This window comes from Carassius auratus, chromosome 34 (assembly GCF_003368295.1).
Source record: "Carassius auratus strain Wakin chromosome 34, ASM336829v1, whole genome shotgun sequence".
NCBI lineage: Eukaryota > Metazoa > Chordata > Actinopteri > Cypriniformes > Cyprinidae > Carassius > Carassius auratus.
In genome coordinates this window covers 19718654-19730998 of record NC_039276.1, presented here as the reverse complement: position 1 = coordinate 19730998, position 12345 = coordinate 19718654, and the positions used below count along the sequence as shown (strand labels likewise).

The 12345-nt window shown below is 36.2% G+C and overlaps 1 protein-coding gene across 5 annotated transcripts in view; it reads left to right on the top strand.

The window, feature by feature from the left end:
• The window catches only part of LOC113053469 (ecto-NOX disulfide-thiol exchanger 1-like), a 76641-nt gene that overhangs the window by 50061 nt on the left and 14235 nt on the right, over positions 1-12345 (top strand). For all 5 annotated transcript variants that reach the window (XM_026218527.1, XM_026218531.1, XM_026218528.1 and 2 more), the window contains 4 exons: positions 2271-2438; positions 3398-3604; positions 4321-4554; positions 10450-10662. In XM_026218527.1, coding sequence (XP_026074312.1) covers positions 2271-2438; positions 3398-3604; positions 4321-4554; positions 10450-10662 — 822 coding nt within the window. The remainder of the gene's footprint in view (positions 1-2270; positions 2439-3397; positions 3605-4320; positions 4555-10449; positions 10663-12345) is intronic.

The window sequence follows — 12345 nt, the reverse complement described above, 5'->3', positions numbered from 1 at the left end:
TTTTTCAGATGGCTTTATCCCGCTGGAGTGATGAAGCACACCAATGAACAGTACTCTAAATATAAATGATTTTTTTTTTTCTAGTAAATAGGAGTTGGTTTTGTTGCGGCTCCATTGTGAGAGTTTTACACCGAGCATGCTGGGAGATTTGGGTTCAGAAATGGTGTAAGCCCTGAATGTATGAATGCACAGATTTACACAAGATTCAACCAAGGCAGCTTTAAGAGGCTTAGAAGAAGAAGAGAAGAGAAAAGAAAGAAAGGGAGCTCCACCAGAAACAGTTGCATGCTGTTATTTTAGAGAAGTACACATGCACTGCATGTTTGTGTTAAACTATTTATATACTAGTTATTTTACAGTATCTTTATGATCATTCTTTTTTTTGTTGTTGTTGTTATGTGATTATAACTAGCAAAATTGTGCAGCCCTACAAAAAGGCACAGCAAATTTGACGTTTTTCTTTTCTTCTTTAAATGTAATCACAGTATTTAATAGAAAAAGCACACTTACATATTAGCAGGTAGGTTTGTTGTGTGAATTAGTGCTGCTCGAGTTATTCACTGTCATTTCAGGTGCTGTGGAGAATTATGCATATGGTGAGCAATGGCTGGAAATCTTTCAAGCCCCCCAAAAAAGTGAGACTGTAAAAAACAGCTGAGGCAAATTTCCTTGCAGATAATATATTTGGACTGCAAGGGCTGGCACTTTGCATTTAGTAATGGTGTTTGTGATGGGCTCTGATTAATGCAGTCTCACCTCTGAAACGACGAGCAGCTCTGAACTAAATCTTTTGCAAGCTGCTGACTTCGTAGTGAATCCAGTTTTAATGGAAAGCAGATATAACAACAAATAAAACCTGAAGCAGGTTTTTGGGAAAAAAAACAGGAGCTGTGAGGCAAAGCCTTGAGTAGTCCTTGAATCACTCCGACTGAAGAAAAACAACATTAAGAAACGATAAATGTGAAGGTGTGTGTGTGTAATTTACCTGTTTACATTTTGATGTGGGTTTTTGCATGGATCTGCCAATGCGTTTTTCACGATTGCAGCCGCTGGGAGATTTATGGATCATAATTTTCATCAGCTCTTTTCCCAGCAAGGGATTCAAGATTTTCTTCCAGTTCAAGCATCTCATGTTAGATTTAGTGTTCTCCGTTGTATTATGTCACTACAAGACAAAGTAAGTGGGAATTGTCCAGATAAAGGTTAAATATGTGTGAAAACATTGTGAAAATACTGAACTCTCAGTAACTGAATAATGTTTAAGTGTTGGTGAAAATATGTTTAAATTGTATTTTGACAAGCTACAAGCTAGTTTAAATGTTTATTTAAAGAAGCTCAAGTTACACTATAAGCTACTAACACAAAGTAGGTTATTGTTTCTACATCAAACTATATTAAATCTGCCTAAGAGAGAAAAAGCTGTTGACCTAGACTGCCAAACTTTAGTTTTATCAGTCTTATCGATACCATTTTAAAGTGCTCTCTTCAAAGTCAACCATCATCAAAGGAATAAATCACCCAAAAATTATCACTTGCTGAAAATCTACGCGTAGGTGGTTACATTTACACAGATCAAGCACTGTTTACAAGGGAAAACAGTCCAAAACAAATATGCTGGTGGATGTTGATGTGAGAGGACATTTTTATACATTTTACATAAAACTCAGTATTATTAATCTCTCTGTGTGTCAAGCTGTTTTAATGAGAACAAATTACTGAGTGCTTATACGTGGTTGACTCAGCACAGTAATTATAATGAACTGAACATGGCCTTATTAATTAAGAGGCCTTATTAGTAAGACAAAACATACATTTCTCATTTTTATAGATGTGTCAACATTTCTTCTTCTTTTTAAAATGAACATTAAATTAAGGCACTGCGTGTCAACAAATTAAAATTTTGACACTGAACAGATGTAGTTGTTTTCTCTATCAAATAGCGCTGTCATCAAACATGTATATACAGTAAAAAGTGTGCATGGAGGTTTATGACTTCTGTCATGGTTTACAGTGCACATGGTTTACTGCACAAATTCAATGCGTTCCAGTCTCAGATCCTGTGCAGTTTAGTGTGATAAAGGCTCATTGAAGACAAAACTAATCTTTAGTAGATTTTCTGGGTTTTGTCGTCTGTGGTGAGAGCAGTGACCTGGTCTCTTCTCATCTCCGCTGGTCTTTCACCAGCTCCTTTGTGGTTTTGCTCGGATGGTTCCAGTGCTGAGGTCCAAATCAATGACTGCATTTAGGACTTTTTCTGTTTCTCTCACCAGACTCCATCTGTATACAGGGTTTTGACCCCAACCTTGGCATCATCACCCCAATCAATCCCATGATGGCTGGCATCAGTCTGGTTCAGCCCCATCCTGTGGCAGCAGAACTTCCTGTTATAAAGGAAATCATCCACTGCAAGAGCTGCACACTGTTCCCGCAGAATCCCAGTAAGCATTTTACTGCAGCAAATCATTAGAGGTTACGCCATAAAAGCAGGCGCACAAATGAATGTAGCCTGCACTTATTAATTTGCCCTGAGTTCAGGAAAATATATGAAGTACAGTCTGTGCCGCTTTTAATGTCCTGTAATTGTGTGGTAAAATGTTCCACTGAATAACCTGTAACTTTATGCCAAATGTTTTATGATTGCTGAAATCGCAACAACCACAGGACAGTTTTTATTAAATCCTCCAATGTGGAAAATCAGAAAAAGATGAATTATTGAATCTGAAGAGCTTTTGTTCTAAATACTATAAATCTAAATGAACCCTTATACAACATAGTCAACTTTACCACATGGTCTGCATATACTGCATATTAATCTAATTAAATCAAATGCATATTCTTGTTAATGGAAGTAAATTAATGTTTATTCAACAATGCAATGACAATATAAGGTAACGTGTAATAATTTGAAATAATAATATTTCATATGTTTCAATATTTTAAGTCCCAGATTTTCAGTGTGGCCTCAAACTGTTTTATATGTACTGTATTTTACTAAAGATTCCAGAAAATATTAATTCTTGTTTTTTTAGTCATCTGAAACCTGATGCGATTTGTATTCCTAAGCGACTTATATAATGCAATTAGCACCAAGCCAACAAAAGATCCACGAAAAGCACACACATTTATATATGCACTGAGTTACAGAGGTACCCGAGTCCAAGTTTCTGTGTATATTGCATTTCCCACATACCGGTAATTTCATTTTGATTTAAGTAAACATTTTTTTTTTTTTTTTATGTTGTTCAGAGTGAATGTCACTATAATTTATGATTGTGTAAGACATGTATAATTCATACCTGTTTTAAAGTTGTGTAGTGAAGTGTACTAAAATAAGCTGTATATAATAGGCAATATTGTTTGTAAGTGTTTTTTCTTTCTATTTATTCTTACTGTGCAGACCTTCCTCCTCCATCCACCAGAGAGAGACCTCCAGGGTGCAAGACAGTTTTCGTTGGTGGCCTTCCAGAGAATGCAACAGAGGAGATCATTAAAGAAGTGTTTGACCAGTGTGGCGAGATTGTCGCAATCCGCAAGAGCAAGAAAAACTTCTGCCACATTCGTTTTAGTGAGGAGTTCATGGTGGACAAGGCCCTTTACCTCTCTGGTGTGTCTTTGTTTTCGTTGTTATTGGTTTGCCTTTTTTTTTTTTTTGGTTGTTTTTATTCCATTTTGTTAGGGAACTTATTGTTTGTTTCTCTATCTTTCTGATGTGTTTTTATTTATACAAGTAAATGTTTGTTTTGTTTCTTTATCTTACTGATGTGTTTTTATTTATACAAGTAAATGTTTGATTTGTTTATCTTTCTGATGTGTTTTTATTTATACAAGTAAATGTTTGATTTGTTAGGAGACTGATTACTTTTTCTACCTCTCTGGTGTGTCTTTGTTTTTTATTTAGATGTTTTTTTTTATTATTATTATTTTTTATTGGAACTCATTGTTTTGTAACCTCTCTGATGTTTTTATTTTTAATTTTATACACATAATTTTTGTGTGTTTCTCTTGTTTTATAATAATCAATGTTACCATAGTAGGAACATACAAGCATTTTGCATTTTTCTTCGCTGAAAAGACCAGCTTAAATCATCTTCCAATCAGCTAGGTACCAGCGCACATGCAACAACTGATGCATTTGCTGCAACATACAGAAGTGCATAAGCTGATGTGCATGGCTTTACTGTTTTGTTCAGCAGTTGCTTTATGTTGCAGGAAGCAAATCCTTTTTCATATTCAATATGTTGATTGTAGTGCACTGATATTTGATAAATGCAAGCAGCCTGTTTGAGAGCTCTGTTTGCTGAATAATGTGTGTTGTCCTAGGCTATCGGATGCGCATTGGCTCCAGCACTGATAAAAAGGATTCGGGCCGCATACATGTAGATTTTGCTCAGGCGAGAGATGACTTGTATGAGTGGGAGTGCAAACAAAGATTGCTGGCACGAGAGGAGCGGCACCGACGGAAAATCCAGGAGGACTGGCTGAGACCTCCATCACCTCCTCCCATAATGCACTTCTCTGAGCATGAAGCAGCTCTTTTGGCTGAGAAACTGAAAGGTAAGCTTTGCCACAGACTGTGATGCCATGATCTCATCTAGCCTTTAAAGCACGGATTTGTCATCATTAATGTAATGCCCGGACAAATTAGGGTTCTTAGAAAAAGCTTCAAGGCTTCTAATAAATGCAGAATGTGTAAACCCTACTCCGCCAGGTCTGCCTTCCTTCAGACATTTTGCAGCTGTCCTCAACCGATCTCTGATGATGTGATAGACATTAATGAGTGGCTACATAGTTTTGAGGCTTTTTTATGCTTCAGTCGTCTTTCCCGTCTGCAGCTGCCAGGCGAACGGCCCCAGCTGTTGTTTATTCTGTGAGACTGGTGTGTTTATATGATCAGCTAGTTCCATTCATCAGCTTCAGTGAGACCAATGATTGCCAATCAAGTGAATACTCACTACCAGGCTTCTGCTAAGCCAAAGGGTTTCCAAGATTGGCTAAATACGGTAGTTTTCATTAGCTTTAAGGCTGCTGAAATTTGCTTAAAATGGGTTTTGATTTGATTTTAGTCTAGAAATCAGATAGTGTGCAAAAGTGTGTTCATAAATTGCTTTGTCATAGCTGTGGAGACGTCCTGCACTTCCATCGTGGTTACATCTGAGGTTCAACTTGGTATCAAATGTTTGTCCAAAAATTGTTGACATGATATAATAGTATAAAGCTGTGTATAACAGCTGAGATCGTTTCATATTTTTTTCTGTATTGAAGACATGTGTGAGACTTACAGTACAGTAAATATCCCATTTTCTCATATTTAATATAATTCATGTATTTATTTATTTTACTTGCTTGGGGGCAGATTTTTTTATTTTATTTTGTTAGGAGACAGATTTTTTTGTTTGTTTTACTTTATGTTTTTTTGTAAGAGATTGACCAGCCTGTCTGTTTTATAATTCAAAAAAATCATAAACGGTCTCTCTACACAAGCAGTTCCAGACTATGATGACCACGCCCATTTGTGATGCTCTCACATCTGCATATACACAGCCCTGAGTAAGAAGCAGCGGTCCACCATTACTGTTCTCTTGCTGTAGCTGTTGGAGGTACAATGTCAGCGCCAAAGAACCATTAAAAAAGTGTTATGTGTTGGGATGCACCAACAAATATATATGTAGGAGTGGACAAAAAACAGTGACTGAAGGGTGATTGCGTGGATTCCAGCCTAAACACATTGCGTTTTAGAAATCAACAAACTTGTCTGTGATTGGCTACATTGCTCACCTCTGCGAAAATGCATTGTAAAATCATTTGACGCTTTCCAAAAAAGAAGATACACTGGATTGTTTGCCAAATCTATTTCATTATGCTAAGTTATATAGGTTAATTAATAAAATATAGGTTATGGGCAGCTTTTCCATGTAAAGCAAGCAGAAGCTTAAGACTATAAGAGTAAGACTATGACTATACTATACAGAGTAAGACTATAATACACGCTAAACTCAAGCTCCGGGTCTGGTTGAGGGACAATTTTTTTGCTTAGTTTTTTTGTTTTGTTATAGTAGGGGATTTATTATTATTATTATTTTTTGGTGTTTGTAAGTCTTGCATCATCAACATTGCTCCGGTATTTGCTGTAATTATTCTGCAGATCTCCGACTGTTTTCACAGACAAGAATAGTTACTGTGAAGTTTAAAATGTTTAACTCTGTTTATTTCTGAATCTAGAAATTTTGAATGCTCATGCAATATGTCAAAATTTCAATATGCGGGATCATTTTCAAGGCTTTGTTTCCACCTCAGAGTTACGCCAATCCATCACACCCCTTTGACATTCACACATATTTGTAACGTCACCTTTCATGTTTTAATTTCGGAGCCGGTCCCTGGCTGACAGCTGTTTTCCCATGATGTGATTTGATTACAGCCAGCGGCTCCAGGAAGGTAGTGATGGTTGAGTTGTGCTGGCTGCAGTGGCTCCCATGCCTCTCTGAGCTCTTGTCTCTCTGGAGAGACTGCTTTCATTTTGATGATGGGGACTTGACTGCAGCCTCCACCTCATCAGCAATCACAGCACTTCCCATGTCAAGCACTTCCCGTTCTCCCTGCGTGTCGCATCCCAAGCTCTGTCTGTATGCTCTCATGTTTATTGAGCCCAGGAGGCAACAGACAAAACATCTCAGATGTGCCTCAGTATTCTGGTGTCTGGCACAGTTCTGCTCATGACTGACATCCAGTTGCCTCATCAGCAAAACCTGTTTAAACTCAAGCAATTATGCTCCAAATATTTATTGATCACAACAAGCGGTACCTGTTTAAGCATCAGCAGAATGCAAATGAACATTGGAATTTGTGTTCAAGATGTTTTTAGGCGCATCTGTGCAACTAATTATTATTATTATTATTCAAATTTTTCTGTATAGTTTTTTATTGCTTTACCATGTTACCCTATTACCTGGTTTTATGATTTTTCCTCAGACCTGTATTTTCAAACTTAAAATATGAAAATCCATGATAAAAAATAGATGTTATTACATTTGACAAAAAACTGTATCTAGTAAAAATCTATAAAACTATACACAGCTCTGGAACTTTTCAGTTTCACTTTATTATTTATAGTGATGTGTTTGAGTAAAACATAATTTTTATTTTATTCTATAAACTACTTATGAGATTAGTTCCACATTTTAAATAAAAATGTTGTCCTTTAGAGAATTGTTTGACAATTGGACAAAATGACAAAAAAAGATGCTTTTTTCAGATTTATAGAATATGTCAATATTAATAGATATATATTCTAGACAACACAATACCAAGGTTTTAACTTCAGAGGATTTAAGAAATCAATATTTGGAGGAATAACACTGATTTTCAATCACAACAATTGGTCTAATTCTTTTCAGAGCTGTTTTGCACAATTGACGAATGTCCCTGAATTGTACCATTCAACGACAAACCACAATTCTACATTTCATTAATAAACACTATAAATAAATAAAAAAGGAAATTCAGTTAGTGAAATTTGAAACATACAAAGAAAAATGAAAGGTAAATATCAACTCTGAACAGAAAATGTGTATATATATATATATATATATATATATATATATATATATATATATATATATATATTTTTTTTTTTTTTTAATTTTCCAATCAAATTATGTAAAAAGTTTGGAAATATGAAATAATTTTGGGTATTTAGTGGTTTATTTCACAAACCTTTACAATTTCTGGCAAAGAATACCTATATAATGTTCATAAATGTAACAGAAAATGACATTATGGAAAATAAAGAACAAAAATGGAAGAGTTAACTTGTGATCCATGCACAGTATACACCATATTAGACATCTATGGTGGACATAAGTGATATAAAGTGTATTTTTATTTTATTTGCCAGAAGACCAAAATAATTTCAACAGTTAAAAAATACTATAGTGTAAGAGTGTAGATGTACATTAAAAAGCCCTTTTTAATATTAATGCATTGTTAACTTCGTCCTCAAATCTGGCCATCTCTTTTTTAACATATTGACTCTTAATTCTGTCCATTGCTGCATTTTGAAACACTTTAATGCTATTTTTTCAAAGAGCCCCTGGTTAATGCTTTCTGGCAAGTAAATGCTTATTGCCACATTACGCTTTCATGGAAAATGAACATGAACAATGTTTAAAACAAAGCTAATTTCCCAACCGAATTGGCAGTAGCGTGGTGGCTTACATAACGTCTGAGTTATGGAGAGGTGAGATGACTGAATGCTGGTGATCTCGAGGGAGTGTGTGGAGATTTCACATTTGCATTGCTTGTGGAGGCTCTCATTAGACGTGAGATTGGCAGAGCAAGCTCATTTGACCGTGGAAATGATTTTTGTTCTCGCCAGACTGCATTTTTGCCTGAGGGTGGTGAGAATTCAGTTTCCTTTAATTAGCTGGGAAGTCTGAGAGCCACCTCAATATTAATAACATACCTGCTCATGATCTCAAACGATCAGAGTCCCTAACATTTATTTAATTGGAAAAAGTTAAATATAAAAATCTGATTAAATGAGTCGAGCATATCTTTTTAAGGACCTGGAATATGGAGGTTCAGTATAATTGATACATCTCTCGTGATGTCATTCTCCAGGTTGGCTTGAAATCGGTTACACTGTGGTGAGATGAAGCAATAGCAGTCTGGTGAAAAGTGCACAGACGCAGGGAATGATGCTGTGTCTGCGAACACGATCTCATTAAGGGAGGGATCAAATTTACTGCCAGCCCTACTGCACTGACTTTGTGGCAAAATTCAATTATTCTTCCAATTTCAGTAATGTATTTCACACAGGTCCACAGGGATTAGATTACTGAAGCCTGGGAGAGGCCACACTCAATGCCTCCTGTCTCAGCTACTCAGGCTGAAATTACACGTCATGTTTAGACAGGAAAAACGCAGGGTTAGTTACTGATTCCTGAGCCGTGACTCAACACACTGATAAGATGATGTTCTTGTCCAATAGAAAAAGACAACGCAGGGAAAGTGTCTTTAAACTAGGCCCTAAAGTTAGAGCCATATAGGGTCCAATCCCGATCTCCCTATCATTTTTTCCCTCTCAATACTGCACCCGTCATTAGAGGTGGCAAAATGAAATCTCTTAAAATTACATTTCATATCTTTAAAAAGAACGTTTGTCCAGACAACTCTTGTCTGAAACTGTAGTAACGTGTTTTGTGAAGGTTACAAGTCTTGCGTAGTGATTGCTTGAGCAGTTTGGAAAGAGATTCAGAGTTTGAAGGTTATGAGGTTTGTATACTGTATGTGGAATCTGGGGAAGAGAGATTTTGAAGTGTGAAGGGGAGCTAGGCCTTATGTAGTTTGAGGAGAGATTAGAATTTCAAAACGATGTTGCTAGGGTGTTCAAGTGGTTGCTATAGGAACCTGCTGGTGTGGTGACTATGTATATGGATGGATTTGGAACATTCTTTGAACATTCCAACAATGCATTACTTTTTAACCGTTCAGAGGAAAACTGTAAGACTAAGAAAGAACAGCCTGAAAGGTATGTTGAAGCAGCCTTATGTTGTTTTAAACTCATAAAAGCACTGTAAATGTAGTGCATATAACTTGCACGCTATATTTCAGTCTTCTTAAGACATTCTTTTAATGAAAAACTGAGGAAAATGTGCATATAAAATCAGTGGAATTTAAAGTTGCACATACAGTGTTGTGACACAGTGAAGCAGATTATCAGAAACATAGTTCAATGCATCGGTTGTTGATTGGACGGGGATCTGAATGTGAACTTGCTTGATTGTAAGAAAGGCCTAAATTATTGGAACAACCCAGCTAAGTCATTAGAGATGAGACTGTCAAAATGAAGCATATGGATCAATTGTTCATAATAAGATCATTTAAGACATACAGTAATAGAAAATAGATAGGGTGAATTCCATTTCATGCCGATTTATTGTCAGCCAACATGCACCATGCTTCCAGATTTTATATATTGATATGAGATACATATTTGATATGAGACTCTATGTCTGTAACAAGTTTGACAGACACATCCTAGCGATGCAACAGAAGAACTATTTCAGGTCCCCAACCAACCTCTCTGTAAACAGTTCTGTAAAAAAAATATAAAAAAATTACTATTATCTATTTTACTATCCTCCCAGTGTGAAGATCATTTTAATAATCTAAATAACATATTTCTACTGTAAAGAACTTTTGTCTAATGGAAGAGCACCACAGATGTTAAAGATTCTTAATGTAACCAGATGAACCAATCGAGGCCATTTATTTGTAAGAGTTTAAATGAACTGTACCTTGACAGCTTTACAGTTAAATAAAAAGAGCTCTCAATTAAGGGAGTTTGAGCTATGCTGTCTTTGTTAAGCCCACAAAGTAAGTGTCACAGCAGTCTCTGTCGTGATTAGATGAAGTGAAAATGACAGGTTTCTTCATTAATTTCTCCAGATGACAACAAGTTCAGCGAGGCATCGGCAGTGCTGTTCACGTGGATCGACAGAGGCGAGGTGAACCGGCGCACGGCGAATCATTTCTACTCCATGATCCAGTCGGCAAACAGCCACGTGCGGCGCCTAATGAACGAGAAAGCTCAGCACGAGGAGGAGATGGAGCTCGCCAAAGAGCACTTCAAGAATTCCCTGCTTGCCATTCTCACACAATGTAAGATACCTCCTGCCTTCACTGTTTGTACCTCAACTAGTTATTATGAGATTTTCATCTAGTGTTGCCATGACAACCGCTCATCATTTGTACCGACCAAAATGATATAGCCGTACTTAAGTGGGCTTAGTCTCTGATCTGATTGTTGGACTATTCTCACCCATCTTGATATGACTGCATTGCCAGTAGGAGTGTATTTGTGTGTCCAGAACCACCATATACGTTACACTGCCAAAATCTGTTCCAAAATCTAGTTGAGCTGCCTACATAGGTCGCATCGTAAGTGAGCTTTCTTTGAAGAGTTTATAAAAGCTAGGGATTATAAAAGCCGACACATTGTGATAAAATCCATCTCAAGCTGCATCACATTTACCTTTGCTCGGTGACATTTCATGTTCTAAATCCAGTCATTTCAATAGAAACAGAAATTGCATGGCTAATGTTATTTATTTATTGTCTCTGATTGTATTCACAGAGACTAGAGCTATGTAATCATTTTAATTCTGTGTCCTTTTTAGAGGTCTGTACGGGCCTAGCAAGGTTGAAACAGAACCGTGCGTTTAAAAACCATTAACTTTTAAGCCCGGATCTGAAAAACATTCATTCTCCGTATAATTCAGACCTGCACCTTTATTATGCACAATACAGTAAGATTAGTGGTTATAAAAAAATTAAAATAAACTAATAATAAAAAAAATTTAAAAACTAAGAAAAACTATAGTTTGTATAGTTTAGTTATAAATAACATAATTTTAATGTTTGTTTTTAATATTCATTTTTTTTTACGTTTTCTAGTTGTGATTATAACATTATTACAGGTTAAGAAGTATATAAAACATTAATAACTTTCTATAAATGTTATTTTAGGAATGTTTTGTCCTAACATTTATATAACTTAAATAAATGAAAAAATGTTAGTTCAAGTTGTGAGAACATTTGCTATTAGCCGAATTATATGAGACACATGACACATGTAGCGGTGATTTCTGTCTGATATGTAGCATTTCCATAGACAAATGTTGGGAAATATTCAACCACTGAATGCTGCAAGTGACCATTTATTCTAGAAAACAGTGTAGCAACTATTTTTTTTTTATGTTAACGTTGCTGTTGGCTTAGCAAAAGGCTCAACTGTACCTATGTTGAATCTCCCATGAGCTCCATGTATCGCACTAATAGTCCCTAGTAGTCAGTTCGGATGCTGTTAGAAAGCAAGGCAGCTCACTAGTCGTGGAACAGAGGCACAGCGTTTCCTTTACACAGTCCACAAGACTCCACTGCAGATATACAATATACACATGTACACTATGTCAGTGTGACTGTAGCCATAGCCCATAGAAGAGCCCTGGGTAAGTACAGTCTCAGTGGAGGCACTCAGACCATATAGCAGATGTGGAGATGTTCAACTTAACTTAAAGGTAGGCCAACATCAGATTCACTCATCTTGTTTTGCAGCCCGGACAGGACAAAGACACGTTGACACCATATGTGCATGATGAAGTACTAAGAGAACGTGTATTTTAAAATTACACCAGTTGTAGTGAAGATGATGATTGATTTTTTTTTTTTTTACTTGGTCAAATTAAAAAAAATAGCAGGCAACAGTTTACAATTGATCCTAATGCAAATCCAACATCTAATGCAAAAATAGACACTGCACAGGTACCCATTTTGAGCTAAATC